At 51.7% G+C, this 20,968-nt stretch overlaps 8 protein-coding genes across 8 annotated transcripts; 2 read left to right on the top strand and 6 right to left on the bottom strand.

The window, feature by feature from the left end:
• Nucleotides 1–200: 200 nt before the first annotated feature.
• On the top strand, nt 201–3,311 carry PtrM4_024410 (uncharacterized protein; the record flags this gene model as incomplete). The annotated part of the gene is made up of 1 exon (XM_066103617.1): nt 201–3,311. One exon carries the CDS (start codon nt 201–203, stop codon nt 3,309–3,311), a length of 3,111 nt encoding a protein of 1,036 aa, XP_065965819.1.
• A 107-nt stretch (nt 3,312–3,418) lies between these two features.
• Nucleotides 3,419–5,350, top strand: PtrM4_024400 (uncharacterized protein; the record flags this gene model as incomplete). Its single annotated transcript, XM_066103616.1, has 1 exon — nt 3,419–5,350. One exon carries the CDS (start codon nt 3,419–3,421, stop codon nt 5,348–5,350), a length of 1,932 nt encoding a protein of 643 aa, XP_065965818.1.
• Nucleotides 5,351–6,185: 835 nt separating this feature from the next.
• On the bottom strand, nt 6,186–8,066 carry PtrM4_024390 (uncharacterized protein; the record flags this gene model as incomplete). Its single annotated transcript, XM_066103615.1, has 1 exon — nt 6,186–8,066. The coding sequence occupies one exon, from the start codon at nt 8,064–8,066 to the stop codon at nt 6,186–6,188; it is 1,881 nt and encodes a 626-aa protein (XP_065965817.1).
• A 191-nt stretch (nt 8,067–8,257) lies between these two features.
• On the bottom strand, nt 8,258–9,085 carry PtrM4_024380 (uncharacterized protein; the record flags this gene model as incomplete). The annotated part of the gene is made up of 1 exon (XM_066103614.1): nt 8,258–9,085. One exon carries the CDS (start codon nt 9,083–9,085, stop codon nt 8,258–8,260), a length of 828 nt encoding a protein of 275 aa, XP_065965816.1.
• A 155-nt stretch (nt 9,086–9,240) lies between these two features.
• On the bottom strand, nt 9,241–11,334 carry PtrM4_024370 (uncharacterized protein; the record flags this gene model as incomplete). The annotated part of the gene is made up of 1 exon (XM_066103613.1): nt 9,241–11,334. The coding sequence occupies one exon, from the start codon at nt 11,332–11,334 to the stop codon at nt 9,241–9,243; it is 2,094 nt and encodes a 697-aa protein (XP_065965815.1).
• A 935-nt stretch (nt 11,335–12,269) lies between these two features.
• On the bottom strand, nt 12,270–13,138 carry PtrM4_024360 (BTB domain containing protein; the record flags this gene model as incomplete). Its single annotated transcript, XM_001932208.1, has 3 exons — nt 12,270–12,860; nt 12,915–13,041; nt 13,095–13,138. 3 exons carry the CDS (start codon nt 13,136–13,138, stop codon nt 12,270–12,272), a joined length of 762 nt encoding a protein of 253 aa, XP_001932243.1.
• A 1,017-nt stretch (nt 13,139–14,155) lies between these two features.
• Nucleotides 14,156–14,731, bottom strand: PtrM4_024350 (uncharacterized protein; the record flags this gene model as incomplete). Its single annotated transcript, XM_001932209.2, has 1 exon — nt 14,156–14,731. The coding sequence occupies one exon, from the start codon at nt 14,729–14,731 to the stop codon at nt 14,156–14,158; it is 576 nt and encodes a 191-aa protein (XP_001932244.2).
• Nucleotides 14,732–15,480: 749 nt separating this feature from the next.
• Nucleotides 15,481–20,631, bottom strand: PtrM4_024340 (uncharacterized protein; the record flags this gene model as incomplete). The annotated part of the gene is made up of 1 exon (XM_066103612.1): nt 15,481–20,631. The coding sequence occupies one exon, from the start codon at nt 20,629–20,631 to the stop codon at nt 15,481–15,483; it is 5,151 nt and encodes a 1,716-aa protein (XP_065965814.1).
• Between the last annotated feature and the right edge of the window lie 337 nt (nt 20,632–20,968).

Genomic DNA, 20,968 nt, shown 5'->3' with positions numbered 1-20,968 from the left:
ACAGCCGTATCAGAAGCGTTCCAAGACGCCGTCTATACACGCGCCAACCGACCGGTTGAGATTTGACCCGTGTACAACCCACGACCACCGACGCATCTCTAGCGAACGCAGCTAGCGCAACAAGCGTCAACAAGAACACAATAGCAGGAGAGAGAACATCATCGGAAAGAGCACCGGTAGCCAGGACACCGGCAGTAGGAATGGCGAGCAGTAGTAGAAGAGTGGTACCCACACTAGAGGCGCTACTAGGGACCACAAACATAAAACCAAGAGAATGGCATCACATCGATCCAGAGATTTGGGAGGACAACGTTGAAGCTCCAGACGATGAGGTAGGGATTACTACAGCAACAACGTACATTGCGCGTGCGATTGCGGACTATACAGATCGACCAACAGCAGATGAAGAACTCTTTTGGGAGTTCCGTCAGGACTTTGAAGGATGGACAGAGGCAATGTTCCTACGTGCCCAGCCAATATACACAAAGGAACTAAAGCGGATCCTCCGCTTTAAGGGAGTGTATACTGGCCGTATTAATATGGCACCTAGTGAGTCTCTAGCTAGGTTATTACGCATGGAGGAGTACCTAGAATGGCCTCAGGACGTATTCCAGTCGGCTGTGTTTGACACACGATCAGCTGCGCACATGTTGCAAGAGCGGGCACTACGGCAACAACGCAGTGAAGGATCAGTACAGTCCACAGACAGGAGATTATCAAGCCAGGCCCAGAGCCGAACCCAAACGCCTGTAAGGACAAGAGGCCGAGACGTAGACAGTCGGCAAACCCGCGATCAAGACCAGACCCACGCCCGTGTGCAAGGACGACAGGAGACCGTTGAGGAAGAACAACAGATTCAGGACCAGCTAGCAAAAACGATTGAGAAAGCCCAAAACCAACCAATCCGAAGCCAGCCTGTAGAGACAACTGAATCCGCACCGCAGCCAGCCTATCAGCGCGTCCAAAGTCAGCAACCTCCCCTCACCTACAACAACTTCGACCGATTCCGCGAGTATACACCAGCATACCCGCAACGTCCGAAGGGACTGAGCGTTCCCCCAATTGTGCCCTCTGGTGAAACAGACCCGTACAAGGCAGTTCCACCAATCGAGTTTGGCAATGAGAAACTGGATCCTAAGACGATCAATGTCTTCGTGAAAATGTGGGACCGAGACAAAAAGTATACGGGAAAGCCGTACGACCTCCTAGACGATAAATTGAAGATCTTCTACAGCATCTGTTATCACGCAGACATCGAGCCAGGGCAGTTCCATGCAGTCTTTCCACGGATTCTCGACGGCCGCGCAGAGGAGTATTACCTCCACTTCGTCGATCAGCGGATGGATACGTTCTTGACTGCCTACACAAAGCTCAAGAACCACTTCGACACAGACGTCAACCACGGCCATTACTACGCGGACTGGACGACGACATCGTTTGTCAAAGTCCGCAGGGAGAACCCCGAAAAGAACCTCCACGAGGTCCTTGACATCATGCTGGACAAGCTCCAATTGTGTCAAAGAGCACTTGGACAGCAGTACATGGGAGAATACGCGCTCCGAACGACTGTAATCACAGCATGCCGAGGCGTGAAGGAGCTCGAGATGGCACTCTACAAGCCGTCTCTAGAATGCGAGGTTCTGTTTGGAGATCTGCGATCGTCAATCGAAAACTCACTCGCCATGACCGTCTCCGTCAACTTCACTGAGGCGGATACGGATAGCCAGTACTACTTGGATCGTCGGTACAACAACAACAGCTCTGGAAGATTGCGAGGGAATTACAACCCTCGCGGTGGACGCAGCGGATTCACCCGCGGACGCGGTGGGCTTCAGCACCGCTCTGGAGTCAACACACAAATCGACAAGAAATGTTACGTCTGCGGCAAGACAGGCTGTTGGTCCACAAACCACACGCTTGAAGAAAGAAAACGCTCAAAAGCGCAGTACATCACACACTGCGCGATTACGGGAGAGCAAATGGAGTTTAGCACATTTCTCGTCGCGTACGAGGGGGAAGAAGTCGACCAGTTCTTCCTAGAGGAGCAAGACGAAGATGATGAGGACCAAAGATTGGCAGTTAAGTACCTCACAGATCAGGCCTTTTTGCACCACGTGACTGGAGAAGACGTCTACAGGTGCAAGGAGCCTATTACGCCCGCAACGCAGTTCCTTATCGAGGATCGATACTCGCGAATCACGTACCAAGGCATTCTTCCTGACACTGGTGCCTCAAATGTATCGACAGCCGGAAAGGAGCAGTTCTGGGCGCTCCAAACTGAGGACCCCACCGTAACTCTAGATACGTCTACTGCTGGAAACGCATCTGTGCAATTTGGCAAAGGAAGCGTCACTACTTCGATTGGAACCGCACATGTATCGACACAGATTGGAAAGATCAAATTTGAGGTCTTGAACGCACCCACCCCGTTTCTCCTCTGTCTGAAAGACATGGACCGGCTCCACGTGTACTTCAACAATACTACGGACCAGCTGGTACAAGGAAAAGCTACCTTTCCAGTGATTCGCAAATGGGGACACCCGTGGTTCCACCTAAGCAAGGCAGAGCGCGCGCGCGTATTCCTTACGGAGACTGAGCTCCGACGCTTACACCGGAGGTTCGGGCATCCAGCCGTCGAACGGCTGATACGATTGCTCAAACGCGCAGGACACGAGGACGTGGATGAACGGCTGCTCCGAGAGATCCAAACGTTCTGCCATCACTGCCAAGCGCATGATCCAGCGCCGCGCCGATTCAAGTTTAGGCTGAAAGATGATCGGGAATTCAACTTCGAGATCCTCGTAGATGTGATGTATCTGAGTGGGAAACCAGTGCTTCACGTGATCGATTCGGCTACAACATTCAACGGCGCGCGATTTCTACCGTCTATGAGCGCGAAAGACACCTGGGAAGCACTCCGCCTGCTCTGGATTGATACATACCAAGGGCCGCCAGATATCGTCACCCACGACGCCGGCACCAACTTCGCGTCAGTCGAATTCAGATCAGAGGCGAAGATCATGGGAATCACATGTAAACAAGTGCCAACCGAGGCCCATTGGTCTATCGGCAAGGTAGAAAGATACCACGCACCGCTCAGACGCGTGTACGAGATCCTGAGGACAGAGCTTGACACTGGCACCAGCGACGCCGCAGTGTTGCAGATGGCAGTCAAGGCCGTCAACGACACCGCAGGCCCAGACGGGCTCGTACCCACGCTGCTCGTCTTCGGTGCATACCCCCGGATATCCATGGATTCACCACCATCTCCCTCGATAACCCATCGCGCGAGGCAATCCAGAAAGCGATGAGGGCGCTGCGGAAGGCCTCAGCGGAACATGCGGTGAGCAACGCACTTGGTACCAGGAATGGGCCTACTACAGACGGGGTACTGTCACTGCCTCTTCAGAGTGAGGTGATGGTATGGCGCGAGAAGAATGGATGGCAAGGGCCGTATAGAGTCATCGATATGAAGGACCACGATGTTACTGTAGACATGATCAACGGCCCAACGACGTTCCGATCCACTGTCGTAAAACCGTACTATCGCGATCTGACTACAGCGATAGACGGCGCAGATCAAGGCACAGGTGGATCTCCGACCACAGACGAAGCGATTGCTGATGAACCGCCACTACCGGTACCACCGGCGGAAGCCAACCAAGCGGCTCAGCCGCGCAAGCGGGGCCGCCCACCTGGATCAAAGAACAAGCCCAAGGTGCAGTACCTGTCGAAGAAGGAGGAGGACGATTACGCCCTGGCCGTCAAGCTACGCAATGACGGCGTGATTAACGTCCCGGGCGCTCCATTCGAAGCATCCGATCAGAAGGAGATCGACGACCTCGTCGGCCGTGGAGTATTCAGTTTTGAGCTGTTTGATCCAACTCTACACGGCGGGTATCGTATCTTCAAATCGCGCATGGTCCGCGAAGTCAAAGGCAAGACCATGGTCCCGTACGAGAAATCACGCCTCGTTGTTCAAGGTTACAATGACGAGGGCAAACACGAGATCCTGACGCAGTCGCCAACCATCCAACGAGCCAGCCAGCGCCTGATTCTAGCCCTAGCGCCTGCATTACTCGATGAGGGCATGGTTGTGGAACTACGAGATATCACGCAAGCGTACCCACAGGCACAAACAGAGCTATTCCGCACGGTTTTAGCGCACCTCCCAAAGGAGCTTATAACAAAGTATCCCAAGGGAACAATTATTCGCGTAATCAAGCCACTCTATGGAATCGCGGAAGCAGGAGTCCACTGGTTTGCTACGTACCAAGGACACCACTGCAAGGAGCTCGACATGGCTACATCAACGTATGACCCGTGCCTCCTGATCACGAACGGGAGACGGGAAGCGTTTGGAATAGTGGGCCTGCAGACAGACGATACTCTCGCGATTGGGACGCCTGCATTCTCTGGTGCAGAAGACGCTGCGCTCCAGAAAGCCAATTTTCGAGCTAAGCCCAAGGAGAGACTGTCCAAAGAAGTATCACTCGAGTTCAACGGATGTACTCTAACGTTGCGCGGAGACACGATTCTACTTACGCAGAAGGGACAAGGTGCCAAGATCGAAATCATTGATCCGAAGGCAGCAAACCGAGCACAGAAGTACATGGAGCAGCGCGCGCGTGGCGCGTACATTGCGTCGATATGCCAACCTGAAGCATCGTTCGATCTTTCCGCGGCTGCGCAAATACAACAACCTAAGGACACAGAATACGTGAAGCTTAACCGCCGGCTGCAGTGGCAATCTGAGAGCATACAACGAGGCCTGCGATACGTCCCTCTCGACCTCGCTACAGCAAAGCTGGTAGTGTTCACAGACGGATCCTTCGCGAACAACCAAGACCTTAGCTCACAGCTAGGGTACCTACTTATCCTTGCGAATGAGTCGAGTCGACAAGACAGCACGTTTGATATTCGTGGTAACGTAATCCATTGGAGTTCGACCAAATGCAAACGCGTTACCCGGAGCGTTCTTGCCTCAGAAACGTACGGCATGGTTAGCGGTGTCGACATCGCTATCGCTATCCTAACAACCCTCAAGATAATTACAGGACGCCTAGGTCTACCACCGATCCCACTTATTGTGTGTACGGATTCATACTCCTTGTATGAATGCCTCGTCAAACTCGGAACAACTGCTGAGAAGCGACTGATGATCGACATCATGGCGCTTCGGCAGTCATACGAGCGTCGCGAGATCACTGAGATCCGCTGGATCAACGGAGAGGACAACCCCGCGGACGCATTCACGAAAGCAACACCAAATCGCGCGTTAGAACGTTTCATCGAAAGCAACAAGCTGTCAATCCGAGTAGAGGGATCTGTGCAGCGACCTACGGAGTAGGCACATATGCCTATTTGGAATCCCTCTCATTGTGCCCTTTTTAGAAGACCCGTTTTTCCTTACATCAGTCGTTACAATAAGAAAAGATTGCCAGTGTCGGCATACACACGGTGTGTCGCCTAATAAGGCCCAATGTACCGCCTCGATCCTACTTCGGCCCAACTCGGACCCAACGCTATGTATACCTTCGTAGCCCCCACATTCGTAGAATCATCAGACACCAGAATACCAATACACAAGATTACCTTAGCTACTGTTATTCACCGTACGATCGTACAAGGCCTTCCAACACATAGTTAAATAATAAATTATAATTAGCAAAGTGTTGGAAGGCCTTGTACGATCGTACGGTGAATAACAGTAGCTAAGGTAATTGTCAGATATTCACTCTCATCTGGAATACTGATGAAATAGGTAATAATGGTGATGATATTGATTGTTGATTGTTTGTTGGTTCTGTCTACGGTTGTGGGCACACCTGGGGGGTGCCAAGCCTTCCTGTGATCCGATTGGCTCTCTCAGATGCCGGGTCGCGCTAGTCTAACCCAGCGTCTGTACGCTCTCATCTTCAACAGTGCTATTATCTGACAGTAATCTTGTGTATTGGTATTCTGGTGTATGATGATTCTACGAATGTGGGGGCTACGAAGGTATACATAGCGTTGGGTCCGAGTTGGGCCGAAGTAGGATCGAGGCGGTACATTGGGCCTTATTAGGCGACACACCGTGTGTATGCCGACACTGGCAATCTTTTCTTATTGTAACGACTGATGTAAGGAAAAACGGGTCTTCTAAAAAGGGCACAATGAGAGGGATTCCAAATAGGCATATGTGCCTACTCCGTAGGTCGCTGCACAGATCCCTCTACTCGGATTGACAGCTTGTTGCTTTCGATGAAACGTTCTAACGCGCGATTTGGTGTTGCTTTCGTGAATGCGTCCGCGGGGTTGTCCTCTCCGTTGATCCAGCGGATCTCAGTGATCTCGCGACGCTCGTATGACTGCCGAAGCGCCATGATGTCGATCATCAGTCGCTTCTCAGCAGTTGTTCCGAGTTTGACGAGGCATTCATACAAGGAGTATGAATCCGTACACACAATAAGTGGGATCGGTGGTAGACCTAGGCGTCCTGTAATTATCTTGAGGGTTGTTAGGATAGCGATAGCGATGTCGACACCGCTAACCATGCCGTACGTTTCTGAGGCAAGAACGCTCCGGGTAACGCGTTTGCATTTGGTCGAACTCCAATGGATTACGTTACCACGAATATCAAACGTGCTGTCTTGTCGACTCGACTCATTCGCAAGGATAAGTAGGTACCCTAGCTGTGAGCTAAGGTCTTGGTTGTTCGCGAAGGATCCGTCTGTGAACACTACCAGCTTTGCTGTAGCGAGGTCGAGAGGGACGTATCGCAGGCCTCGTTGTATGCTCTCAGATTGCCACTGCAGCCGGCGGTTAAGCTTCACGTATTCTGTGTCCTTAGGTTGTTGTATTTGCGCAGCCGCGGAAAGATCGAACGATGCTTCAGGTTGGCATATCGACGCAATGTACGCGCCACGCGCGCGCTGCTCCATGTACTTCTGTGCTCGGTTTGCTGCCTTCGGATCAATGATTTCGATCTTGGCACCTTGTCCCTTCTGCGTAAGTAGAATCGTGTCTCCGCGCAACGTTAGAGTACATCCGTTGAACTCGAGTGATACTTCTTTGGACAGTCTCTCCTTGGGCTTAGCTCGAAAATTGGCTTTCTGGAGCGCAGCGTCTTCTGCACCAGAGAATGCAGGCGTCCCAATCGCGAGAGTATCGTCTGTCTGCAGGCCCACTATTCCAAACGCTTCCCGTCTCCCGTTCGTGATCAGGAGGCACGGGTCATACGTTGATGTAGCCATGTCGAGCTCCTTGCAGTGGTGTCCTTGGTACGTAGCAAACCAGTGGACTCCTGCTTCCGCGATTCCATAGAGTGGCTTGATTACGCGAATAATTGTTCCCTTGGGATACTTTGTTATAAGCTCCTTTGGGAGGTGCGCTAAAACCGTGCGGAATAGCTCTGTTTGTGCCTGTGGGTACGCTTGCGTGATATCTCGTAGTTCCACAACCATGCCCTCATCGAGTAATGCAGGCGCTAGGGCTAGAATCAGGCGCTGGCTGGCTCGTTGGATGGTTGGCGACTGCGTCAGGATCTCGTGTTTGCCCTCGTCATTGTAACCTTGAACAACGAGGCGTGATTTCTCGTACGGGACCATGGTCTTGCCTTTGACTTCGCGGACCATGCGCGATTTGAAGATACGATACCCGCCGTGTAGAGTTGGATCAAACAGCTCAAAACTGAATACTCCACGGCCGACGAGGTCGTCGATCTCCTTCTGATCGGATGCTTCGAATGGAGCGCCCGGGACGTTAATCACGCCGTCATTGCGTAGCTTGACGGCCAGGGCGTAATCGTCCTCCTCCTTCTTCGACAGGTACTGCACCTTGGGCTTGTTCTTTGATCCAGGTGGGCGGCCCCGCTTGCGCGGCTGAGCCGCTTGGTTGGCTTCCGCCGGTGGTACCGGTAGTGGCGGTTCATCAGCAATCGCTTCGTCTGTGGTCGGAGATCCACCTGTGCCTTGATCTGCGCCGTCTATCGCTGTAGTCAGATCGCGATAGTACGGTTTTACGACAGTGGATCGGAACGTCGTTGGGCCGTTGATCATGTCTACAGTAACATCGTGGTCCTTCATATCGATGACTCTATACGGCCCTTGCCATCCATTCTTCTCGCGCCATACCATCACCTCACTCTGAAGAGGCAGTGACAGTACCCCGTCTGTAGTAGGCCCATTCCTGGTACCAAGTGCGTTGCTCACCGCATGTTCCGCTGAGGCCTTCCGCAGCGCCCTCATCGCTTTCTGGATTGCCTCCGCGCGATGGGTTATCGAGGGAGATGGTGGTGAATCCATGGATATCCGGGGTATGCACCGAAGACGAGCAGCGTGGGTACGAGCCCGTCTGGGCCTGCGGTGTCGTTGACGGCCTTGACTGCCATCTGCAACACTGCGGCGTCGCTGGTGCCAGTGTCAAGCTCTGTCCTCAGGATCTCGTACACGCGTCTGAGCGGTGCGTGGTATCTTTCTACCTTGCCGATAGACCAATGGGCCTCGGTTGGCACTTGTTTACATGTGATTCCCATGATCTTCGCCTCTGATCTGAATTCGACTGACGCGAAGTTGGTGCCGGCGTCGTGGGTGACGATATCTGGCGGCCCTTGGTATGTATCAATCCAGAGCAGGCGGAGTGCTTCCCAGGTGTCTTTCGCGCTCATAGACGGTAGAAATCGCGCGCCGTTGAATGTTGTAGCCGAATCGATCACGTGAAGCACTGGTTTCCCACTCAGATACATCACATCTACGAGGATCTCGAAGTTGAATTCCCGATCATCTTTCAGCCTAAACTTGAATCGGCGCGGCGCTGGATCATGCGCTTGGCAGTGATGGCAGAACGTTTGGATCTCTCGGAGCAGCCGTTCATCCACGTCCTCGTGTCCTGCGCGTTTGAGCAATCGTATCAGCCGTTCGACGGCTGGATGCCCGAACCTCCGGTGTAAGCGTCGGAGCTCAGTCTCCGTAAGGAATACGCGCGCGCGCTCTGCCTTGCTTAGGTGGAACCACGGGTGTCCCCATTTGCGAATCACTGGAAAGGTAGCTTTTCCTTGTACCAGCTGGTCCGTAGTATTGTTGAAGTACACGTGGAGCCGGTCCATGTCTTTCAGACAGAGGAGAAACGGGGTGGGTGCGTTCAAGACCTCAAATTTGATCTTTCCAATCTGTGTCGATACATGTGCGGTTCCAATCGAAGTAGTGACGCTTCCTTTGCCAAATTGCACAGATGCGTTTCCAGCAGTAGACGTATCTAGAGTTACGGTGGGTCCTCAGTTTGGAGCGCCCAGAACTGCTCCTTTCCGGCTGTCGATACATTTGAGGCACCAGTGTCAGGAAGAATGCCTTGGTACGTGATTCGCGAGTATCGATCCTCGATAAGGAACTGCGTTGCGGGCGTAATAGGCTCCTTGCACCTGTAGACGTCTTCTCCAGTCACGTGGTGCAAAAAGGCCTGATCTGTGAGGTACTTAACTGCCAATCTTTGGTCCTCATCATCTTCGTCTTGCTCCTCTAGGAAGAACTGGTCGACTTCTTCCCCCTCGTACGCGACGAGAAATGTGCTAAACTCCATTTGCTCTCCCGTAATCGCGCAGTGTGTGATGTACTGCGCTTTTGAGCGTTTTCTTTCTTCAAGCGTGTGGTTTGTGGACCAACAGCCTGTCTTGCCGCAGACGTAACATTTCTTGTCGATTTGTGTGTTGACTCCAGAGCGGTGCTGAAGCCCACCGCGTCCGCGGGTGAATCCGCTGCGTCCACCGCGAGGGTTGTAATTCCCTCGCAATCTTCCAGAGCTGTTGTTGTTGTACCGACGATCCAAGTAGTACTGGCTATCCGTATCCGCCTCAGTGAAGTTGACGGAGACGGTCATGGCGAGTGAGTTTTCGATTGACGATCGCAGATCTCCAAACAGAACCTCGCATTCTAGAGACGGCTTGTAGAGTGCCATCTCGAGCTCCTTCACGCCTCGGCATGCTGTGATTACAGTCGTTCGGAGCGCGTATTCTCCCATGTACTGCTGTCCAAGTGCTCTTTGACACAATTGGAGCTTGTCCAGCATGATGTCAAGGACCTCGTGGAGGTTCTTTTCGGGGTTCTCCCTGCGGACTTTGACAAACGATGTCGTCGTCCAGTCCGCGTAGTAATGGCCGTGGTTGACGTCTGTGTCGAAGTGGTTCTTGAGCTTTGTGTAGGCAGTCAAGAACGTATCCATCCGCTGATCGACGAAGTGGAGGTAATACTCCTCTGCGCGGCCGTCGAGAATCCGTGGAAAGACTGCATGGAACTGCCCTGGCTCGATGTCTGCGTGATAACAGATGCTGTAGAAGATCTTCAATTTATCGTCTAGGAGGTCGTACGGCTTTCCCGTATACTTTTTGTCTCGGTCCCACATTTTCACGAAGACATTGATCGTCTTAGGATCCAGTTTCTCATTGCCAAACTCGATTGGTGGAACTGCCTTGTACGGGTCTGTTTCACCAGAGGGCACAATTGGGGGAACGCTCAGTCCCTTCGGACGTTGCGGGTATGCTGGTGTATACTCGCGGAATCGGTCGAAGTTGTTGTAGGTGAGGGGAGGTTGCTGACTTTGGACGCGCTGATAGGCTGGCTGCGGTGCGGATTCAGTTGTCTCTACAGGCTGGCTTCGGATTGGTTGGTTTTGGGCTTTCTCAATCGTTTTTGCTAGCTGGTCCTGAATCTGTTGTTCTTCCTCAACGGTCTCCTGTCGTCCTTGCACACGGGCGTGGGTCTGGTCTTGATCGCGGGTTTGCCGACTGTCTACGTCTCGGCCTCTTGTCCTTACAGGCGTTTGGGTTCGGCTCTGGGCCTGGCTTGATAATCTCCTGTCTGTGGACTGTACTGATCCTTCACTGCGTTGTTGCCGTAGTGCCCGCTCTTGCAACATGTGCGCAGCTGATCGTGTGTCAAACACAGCCGACTGGAATACGTCCTGAGGCCATTCTAGGTACTCCTCCATGCGTAATAACCTAGCTAGAGACTCACTAGGTGCCATATTAATACGGCCAGTATACACTCCCTTAAAGCGGAGGATCCGCTTTAGTTCCTTTGTGTATATTGGCTGGGCACGTAGGAACATTGCCTCTGTCCATCCTTCAAAGTCCTGACGGAACTCCCAAAAGAGTTCTTCATCTGCTGTTGGTCGATCTGTATAGTCCGCAATCGCACGCGCAATGTACGTTGTTGCTGTAGTAATCCCTACCTCATCGTCTGGAGCTTCAACGTTGTCCTCCCAAATCTCTGGATCGATGTGATGCCATTCTCTTGGTTTTATGTTTGTGGTCCCTAGTAGCGCCTCTAGTGTGGGTACCACTCTTCTACTACTGCTCGCCATTCCTACTGCCGGTGTCCTGGCTACCGGTGCTCTTTCCGATGATGTTCTCTCTCCTGCTATTGTGTTCTTGTTGACGCTTGTTGCGCTAGCTGCGTTCGCTAGAGATGCGTCGGTGGTCGTGGGTTGTACACGGGTCAAATCTCAACCGGTCGGTTGGCGCGTGTATAGACGGCGTCTTGGAACGCTTCTGATACGGCTGTAACGGTCGGTCGCTAGCCACGAACGACGCCTGATATAGCTAACAGTGAGCTTAGCATAGATAACTCCGCCTTGCTGATATAGGCAATCTAGGGAACGCGCGGGGTAAAGAATCTATCTCTTCTTAACCTAACTGTCTGTGACTGCCGTGCAAACACTGATCAGTGTTGGAAGGCCTTGTACGATCGTACGGTGAATAACAGTAGCTAAGGTAATCTTGTGTATTGGTATTCTGGTGTCTGATGATTCTACGAATGTGGGGCTACGAAGGTATACATAGCGTTGGGTCCGAGTTGGGCCGAAGTAGGATCGAGGCGGTACATTGGGCCTTATTAGGCGACACACCGTGTGTATGCCGACACTATGGCTTATTATTTGTTGTCTACTATTTATTGTTTATTCATTACTATCCCTAGTGCTTTCTTTCTTATTTGCCTAATATCCCGTTTGCTTAGTTAAAGGTAAGGTAATCGCTGGTCTATTTCTTTATATTTGCTTCGACAGAACGATCTGCTCAATATCATCTTTTCCTGGCCACGGCAGCTAGAAGATGCTTCACTTGTGATATCAAATATGCATAAGGTAGTCATTTAGAAAGAAGTGTAGATGTAAGCTATCGTCTCTTGTTTCAGACAATTGCTTGTCTACAGCGAGGAACTGTCAATTACAGTTTATGCAACTGTTCTGCTATCCATCATTTCGCCCTCCTTACGGCGCTCAAACATCCGAACAATGAATCAATTCCAACCCTCGTCAATTTTCATCTTGAGCAAACCAAATGCCAGCCCGTTGAATTCAGTGAGCAAGGTTTCGACCTCCGGCTTCTTAACGAGTGTTTGCATGTGTGTGGCGATAGTCTTGAACACGATGTCGCGCAGGCCTTTGTCGTGCTCTAGCGTGGTTGAGAAAACGTGATACGCCGAGGCGGCAAAAGAAGGCGCGTTCCAATACTTTGAGCATGCCCTGTCGTACTTCTCCTTAACAAGGTCTTTTAAGCCCACGACATCGTACTTTTCGGCGATCTCGTACATCTTGGCATGAGTGAGTAACTGCTCGGAACCAGTTGTAGGAGTGGAAGAGTCTGTTGGCGCGGTATGGAGCCCTGCAAGTTGCTCTGCACGTAGATTTCGCTCCACGATCAGCTTTTCCTTTCGTCTCTGTGTCTTGCCCCATGTAGGAGACATTGACGGAGAGTATAAAGCAGCAGCAAGATCTGTATCCTTGTCCAAAAGAAAAGGATCGTATTCGCCTTCGTAAATGTATTGGAGTAAGAGCTTGACGATGGCTGGCTCATCTTCAGGTAAATCGACATTGCTTCCCTGGGTTTCCTTTAAGGATCCAGATTAGTCTGTGCCCGCGCGAAGCTAGTTATAAGTGCTTACCTTGCCCCCAAACTTGATAGCCCGAGCAAAGAAGTCCGCACGCCAGCAAACAATGTTCTTGTGAACCTTGTGCGAGTCCGAACCGCAGGTTATAGTAAAATCGGAATGCGCACCTGAAGCGAGCAAGCTAGATTCCATTAGCCAACTGCTCTTCAGCGCAAAGCCATGAATGACTCTTACCCTTTCAAACTCGCGAGGAGCTGTTCGCGTGCAGCTTCAGCCATTTTGGCGGTCGGGTGGAATATCTGTATCTGGTAGTGTGGTAGAGAAGCATGCGACGACTATTCTCACGACGGGGCGGTACCGGTAGTTACTGGCTACTCCGAGTCTCCGTGGGTCGGGGGACAAAGCGAGGGTGATATCACTTCCACGAGGACTTTCAAATCAGGCCGGATGCTGATGTCGCTACGCGACGACGTAGAAGAAGGCAGCGAAATGTACCCCGAGTTTGATTAGCGCCAGTTGTACAAGACAAGCAGCTTAGCTTATTCGCGATTGGGAAACGACAGTCTCAACTACTAGAGTTCAAAAATGAATTAGCTTCACATACGGGGATAACTACTGCGGGGTAGCTTATGGTGATTGAGAAGCAGTCTACTTAGCCTTGGAACATTGAAGTTACTCACTGAAGAATTACGTGGCTCATGCAACCAAGATCTCCAGTTCACGGGTTTTCCAAGGTCGTATGACGCATATAACTTTCATGAGAATGGATGTGATCCTCCTAGCAAAATTCTGTGTCGTGATACTTTCGAGGTGTTTGGCTTGGCATGGTGCCACAAGGTGGCGTGGAAGCGGACTAGGCTGCTCTTGCATGTGGTGCAGGCCCATTGGTTTCCACCTTCCCCAACGTAGAACTTTACCTGGAAGCCAACTTTTATATAACTATCCATTGCTGCATTTGAACACATAGGACACGCTGCGCAGTTGAGAAGGCTCACTTCGACGGGGGTTCTGTCACCGAGACTACAAACTCACAATGCGAAAGGACAATGTGGGATATTATCTCATTTCATTTGGAACATCATAGGCTGCCAGTCTCCTGCAATTCACTCTTCGCCAAAGCCGTTTTGTATTCCTCCATCGTCACTCTTCTGTGTCAAGGCTAGTACTTGAGCGAGATCATGCCGGAAAGCCATGCACTGCGATACAACTTGCTGTATCCTCCTCCTACTCTTATTCCTCCCCCTCCTCCCCCCCCCCCCCCCAGTTTTCTCCTCTTCCTCGGCCTTTGGTGCAAACTATTCCGTGTTCTTAAGCAAGACACCAATCGCAAGATCTCCGTGCTCCAGCATCAAGGCCTGCATTTCCGGCTTATGCATAAGCTCCATATGTTTAGAGATGACCTCCATAATAGGATCTCTAAGGCCTAGATCTTCACAGAATGTTGTGGAAAATGCATGGCTGATAGCGCTGAGAAAGGCATCATCGTTCCAAATAGCTTTGCACGAGAGCGTGAAGAGCTTTCGTGAAAGCTCTTTCAGACCAACGACGTCATACTTGTCGGCGATCGTATGCATTTTGGAGTGAATGAGACAGTTTAGCGCAACAGGTTCCGGGATGTAACAAAGATTGCAGATAAACCCTTGGCAGTCATTTCTGCAGTGGTAGTCGCAAAGGTGGTGTGGGCACAGCAAAATCGTCGCACAATTACCCGTGTGATCTCGCTCGCAGGTGTGCGGAAATTCGTACGTGTACTTGCGGTCAAGATTTTCGTTGTGGATATCGCTGAATACCATGGCAAGCTTCGGGTGCTTGAGTGGTGCATCAGGCGTAGAACTTGGAGGATCTGACAGTTGGTTGTCGTACTGGCCCATGTACAGGTATCGAACGAGAAAATGGATCACCTAGGGATCGTCGTCCGGAAGGTCGATAACATTCTCTTGTGTCTCCTGTTTCGATTTAGGATAGCTTCATATAGTTCATGAAAGATTCGTCATACTTTGCCACCGAACTTTATCGCGCGGGCGAAAAATTCGACTTGCGTACACACAATGACCTTATGGACGTTGAAAGTTTCATTCCCGCATTTTATGACAAGATCTGAGTAATCGCCTGAAGTGAGGAAGCTAGAGATATGGTCAGCTCATTCAATCGTGTCGCAGGTAATCTCATCGACTTGCCTCTCCATCAATTCGGTGCGCTGCATAGCTTGTGCCATGATTGCACGTGGGTGTTGTCAAACGCGTATGAAATGATCAATGCAAGTCGTAGTCGAGAAACAGGTGAAAAGTTTGCTACGTTTACCGGAAAAATCTTTGTGCCGGTGTTACACTGTTGGAAGGCCTTGTACGATCGTACGGTGAATAACAGTAGCTAAGGTAATCTTGTGTATTGGTATTCTGGTGTCTGATGATTCTACGAATGTGGGGGCTACGAAGGTATACATAGCGTTGGGTCCGAGTTGGGCCGAAGTAGGATCGAGGCGGTACATTGGGCCTTATTAGGCGACACACCGTGTGTATGCCGACACTGGCAATCTTTTCTTATTGTAACGACTGATGTAAGGAAAAACGGGTCTTCTAAAAAGGGCACAATGAGAGGGATTCCAAATAGGCATATGTGCCTACTCCGTAGGTCGCTGCACAGATCCCTCTACTCGGATTGACAGCTTGTTGCTTTCGATGAAACGTTCTAACGCGCGATTTGGTGTTGCTTTCGTGAATGCGTCCGCGGGGTTGTCCTCTCCGTTGATCCAGCGGATCTCAGTGATCTCGCGACGCTCGTATGACTGCCGAAGCGCCATGATGTCGATCATCAGTCGCTTCTCAGCAGTTGTTCCGAGTTTGACGAGGCATTCATACAAGGAGTATGAATCCGTACACACAATAAGTGGGATCGGTGGTAGACCTAGGCGTCCTGTAATTATCTTGAGGGTTGTTAGGATAGCGATAGCGATGTCGACACCGCTAACCATGCCGTACGTTTCTGAGGCAAGAACGCTCCGGGTAACGCGTTTGCATTTGGTCGAACTCCAATGGATTACGTTACCACGAATATCAAACGTGCTGTCTTGTCGACTCGACTCATTCGCAAGGATAAGTAGGTACCCTAGCTGTGAGCTAAGGTCTTGGTTGTTCGCGAAGGATCCGTCTGTGAACACTACCAGCTTTGCTGTAGCGAGGTCGAGAGGGACGTATCGCAGGCCTCGTTGTATGCTCTCAGATTGCCACTGCAGCCGGCGGTTAAGCTTCACGTATTCTGTGTCCTTAGGTTGTTGTATTTGCGCAGCCGCGGAAAGATCGAACGATGCTTCAGGTTGGCATATCGACGCAATGTACGCGCCACGCGCGCGCTGCTCCATGTACTTCTGTGCTCGGTTTGCTGCCTTCGGATCAATGATTTCGATCTTGGCACCTTGTCCCTTCTGCGTAAGTAGAATCGTGTCTCCGCGCAACGTTAGAGTACATCCGTTGAACTCGAGTGATACTTCTTTGGACAGTCTCTCCTTGGGCTTAGCTCGAAAATTGGCTTTCTGGAGCGCAGCGTCTTCTGCACCAGAGAATGCAGGCGTCCCAATCGCGAGAGTATCGTCTGTCTGCAGGCCCACTATTCCAAACGCTTCCCGTCTCCCGTTCGTGATCAGGAGGCACGGGTCATACGTTGATGTAGCCATGTCGAGCTCCTTGCAGTGGTGTCCTTGGTACGTAGCAAACCAGTGGACTCCTGCTTCCGCGATTCCATAGAGTGGCTTGATTACGCGAATAATTGTTCCCTTGGGATACTTTGTTATAAGCTCCTTTGGGAGGTGCGCTAAAACCGTGCGGAATAGCTCTGTTTGTGCCTGTGGGTACGCTTGCGTGATATCTCGTAGTTCCACAACCATGCCCTCATCGAGTAATGCAGGCGCTAGGGCTAGAATCAGGCGCTGGCTGGCTCGTTGGATGGTTGGCGACTGCGTCAGGATCTCGTGTTTGCCCTCGTCATTGTAACCTTGAACAACGAGGCGTGATTTCTCGTACGGGACCATGGTCTTGCCTTTGACTTCGCGGACCATGCGCGATTTGAAGATACGATACCCGCCGTGTAGAGTTGGATCAAACAGCTCAAAACTGAATACTCCACGGCCGACGAGGTCGTCGATCTCCTTCTGATCGGATGCTTCGAATGGAGCGCCCGGGACGTTAATCACGCCGTCATTGCGTAGCTTGACGGCCAGGGCGTAATCGTCCTCCTCCTTCTTCGACAGGTACTGCACCTTGGGCTTGTTCTTTGATCCAGGTGGGCGGCCCCGCTTGCGCGGCTGAGCCGCTTGGTTGGCTTCCGCCGGTGGTACCGGTAGTGGCGGTTCATCAGCAATCGCTTCGTCTGTGGTCGGAGATCCACCTGTGCCTTGATCTGCGCCGTCTATCGCTGTAGTCAGATCGCGATAGTACGGTTTTACGACAGTGGATCGGAACGTCGTTGGGCCGTTGATCATGTCTACAGTAACATCGTGGTCCTTCATATCGATGACTCTATACGGCCCTTGCCATCCATTCTTCTCGCGCCATACCATCACCTCACTCTGAAGAGGCAGTGACAGTACCCCGTCTGTAGTAGGCCCATTCCTGGTACCAAGTGCGTTGCTCACCGCATGTTCCGCTGAGGCCTTCCGCAGCGCCCTCATCGCTTTCTGGATTGCCTCCGCGCGATGGGTTATCGAGGGAGATGGTGGTGAATCCATGGATATCCGGGGGTATGCACCGAAGACGAGCAGCGTGGGTACGAGCCCGTCTGGGCCTGCGGTGTCGTTGACGGCCTTGACTGCCATCTGCAACACTGCGGCGTCGCTGGTGCCAGTGTCAAGCTCTGTCCTCAGGATCTCGTACACGCGTCTGAGCGGTGCGTGGTATCTTTCTACCTTGCCGATAGACCAATGGGCCTCGGTTGGCACTTGTTTACATGTGATTCCCATGATCTTCGCCTCTGATCTGAATTCGACTGACGCGAAGTTGGTGCCGGCGTCGTGGGTGACGATATCTGGCGGCCCTTGGTATGTATCAATCCAGAGCAGGCGGAGTGCTTCCCAGGTGTCTTTCGCGCTCATAGACGGTAGAAATCGCGCGCCGTTGAATGTTGTAGCCGAATCGATCACGTGAAGCACTGGTTTCCCACTCAGATACATCACATCTACGAGGATCTCGAAGTTGAATTCCCGATCATCTTTCAGCCTAAACTTGAATCGGCGCGGCGCTGGATCATGCGCTTGGCAGTGATGGCAGAACGTTTGGATCTCTCGGAGCAGCCGTTCATCCACGTCCTCGTGTCCTGCGCGTTTGAGCAATCGTATCAGCCGTTCGACGGCTGGATGCCCGAACCTCCGGTGTAAGCGTCGGAGCTCAGTCTCCGTAAGGAATACGCGCGCGCGCTCTGCCTTGCTTAGGTGGAACCACGGGTGTCCCCATTTGCGAATCACTGGAAAGGTAGCTTTTCCTTGTACCAGCTGGTCCGTAGTATTGTTGAAGTACACGTGGAGCCGGTCCATGTCTTTCAGACAGAGGAGAAACGGGGTGGGTGCGTTCAAGACCTCAAATTTGATCTTTCCAATCTGTGTCGATACATGTGCGGTTCCAATCGAAGTAGTGACGCTTCCTTTGCCAAATTGCACAGATGCGTTTCCAGCAGTAGACGTATCTAGAGTTACGGTGGGGTCCTCAGTTTGGAGCGCCCAGAACTGCTCCTTTCCGGCTGTCGATACATTTGAGGCACCAGTGTCAGGAAGAATGCCTTGGTACGTGATTCGCGAGTATCGATCCTCGATAAGGAACTGCGTTGCGGGCGTAATAGGCTCCTTGCACCTGTAGACGTCTTCTCCAGTCACGTGGTGCAAAAAGGCCTGATCTGTGAGGTACTTAACTGCCAATCTTTGGTCCTCATCATCTTCGTCTTGCTCCTCTAGGAAGAACTGGTCGACTTCTTCCCCCTCGTACGCGACGAGAAATGTGCTAAACTCCATTTGCTCTCCCGTAATCGCGCAGTGTGTGATGTACTGCGCTTTTGAGCGTTTTCTTTCTTCAAGCGTGTGGTTTGTGGACCAACAGCCTGTCTTGCCGCAGACGTAACATTTCTTGTCGATTTGTGTGTTGACTCCAGAGCGGTGCTGAAGCCCACCGCGTCCGCGGGTGAATCCGCTGCGTCCACCGCGAGGGTTGTAATTCCCTCGCAATCTTCCAGAGCTGTTGTTGTTGTACCGACGATCCAAGTAGTACTGGCTATCCGTATCCGCCTCAGTGAAGTTGACGGAGACGGTCATGGCGAGTGAGTTTTCGATTGACGATCGCAGATCTCCAAACAGAACCTCGCATTCTAGAGACGGCTTGTAGAGTGCCATCTCGAGCTCCTTCACGCCTCGGCATGCTGTGATTACAGTCGTTCGGAGCGCGTATTCTCCCATGTACTGCTGTCCAAGTGCTCTTTGACACAATTGGAGCTTGTCCAGCATGATGTCAAGGACCTCGTGGAGGTTCTTTTCGGGGTTCTCCCTGCGGACTTTGACAAACGATGTCGTCGTCCAGTCCGCGTAGTAATGGCCGTGGTTGACGTCTGTGTCGAAGTGGTTCTTGAGCTTTGTGTAGGCAGTCAAGAACGTATCCATCCGCTGATCGACGAAGTGGAGGTAATACTCCTCTGCGCGGCCGTCGAGAATCCGTGGAAAGACTGCATGGAACTGCCCTGGCTCGATGTCTGCGTGATAACAGATGCTGTAGAAGATCTTCAATTTATCGTCTAGGAGGTCGTACGGCTTTCCCGTATACTTTTTGTCTCGGTCCCACATTTTCACGAAGACATTGATCGTCTTAGGATCCAGTTTCTCATTGCCAAACTCGATTGGTGGAACTGCCTTGTACGGGTCTGTTTCACCAGAGGGCACAATTGGGGGAACGCTCAGTCCCTTCGGACGTTGCGGGTATGCTGGTGTATACTCGCGGAATCGGTCGAAGTTGTTGTAGGTGAGGGGAGGTTGCTGACTTTGGACGCGCTGATAGGCTGGCTGCGGTGCGGATTCAGTTGTCTCTACAGGCTGGCTTCGGATTGGTTGGTTTTGGGCTTTCTCAATCGTTTTTGCTAGCTGGTCCTGAATCTGTTGTTCTTCCTCAACGGTCTCCTGTCGTCCTTGCACACGGGCGTGGGTCTGGTCTTGATCGCGGGTTTGCCGACTGTCTACGTCTCGGCCTCTTGTCCTTACAGGCGTTTGGGTTCGGCTCTGGGCCTGGCTTGATAATCTCCTGTCTGTGGACTGTACTGATCCTTCACTGCGTTGTTGCCGTAGTGCCCGCTCTTGCAACATGTGCGCAGCTGATCGTGTGTCAAACACAGCCGACTGGAATACGTCCTGAGGCCATTCTAGGTACTCCTCCATGCGTAATAACCTAGCTAGAGACTCACTAGGTGCCATATTAATACGGCCAGTATACACTCCCTTAAAGCGGAGGATCCGCTTTAGTTCCTTTGTGTATATTGGCTGGGCACGTAGGAACATTGCCTCTGTCCATCCTTCAAAGTCCTGACGGAACTCCCAAAAGAGTTCTTCATCTGCTGTTGGTCGATCTGTATAGTCCGCAATCGCACGCGCAATGTACGTTGTTGCTGTAGTAATCCCTACCTCATCGTCTGGAGCTTCAACGTTGTCCTCCCAAATCTCTGGATCGATGTGATGCCATTCTCTTGGTTTTATGTTTGTGGTCCCTAGTAGCGCCTCTAGTGTGGGTACCACTCTTCTACTACTGCTCGCCATTCCTACTGCCGGTGTCCTGGCTACCGGTGCTCTTTCCGATGATGTTCTCTCTCCTGCTATTGTGTTCTTGTTGACGCTTGTTGCGCTAGCTGCGTTCGCTAGAGATGCGTCGGTGGTCGTGGGTTGTACACGGGTCAAATCTCAACCGGTCGGTTGGCGCGTGTATAGACGGCGTCTTGGAACGCTTCTGATACGGCTGTAACGGTCGGCAGACTCCGCAACAATCAATCGATTGACATGATTGATTCCTATATAGGTTAAAGAATTACTTCATTAGGCAGCCTTTAACCTAGATAGGAATCAATCATGCCGATCCGATTGATTGTTGCGGAGTCTG

Source organism: Pyrenophora tritici-repentis, chromosome 1, assembly GCF_003171515.1.
Source record: "Pyrenophora tritici-repentis strain M4 chromosome 1, whole genome shotgun sequence".
In the NCBI taxonomy this organism is placed as follows: Eukaryota; Fungi; Ascomycota; class Dothideomycetes; order Pleosporales; family Pleosporaceae; genus Pyrenophora; species Pyrenophora tritici-repentis.
Note: the sequence above shows the minus strand (reverse complement) of the source record. Positions and strands in the feature narration are given on the sequence as shown.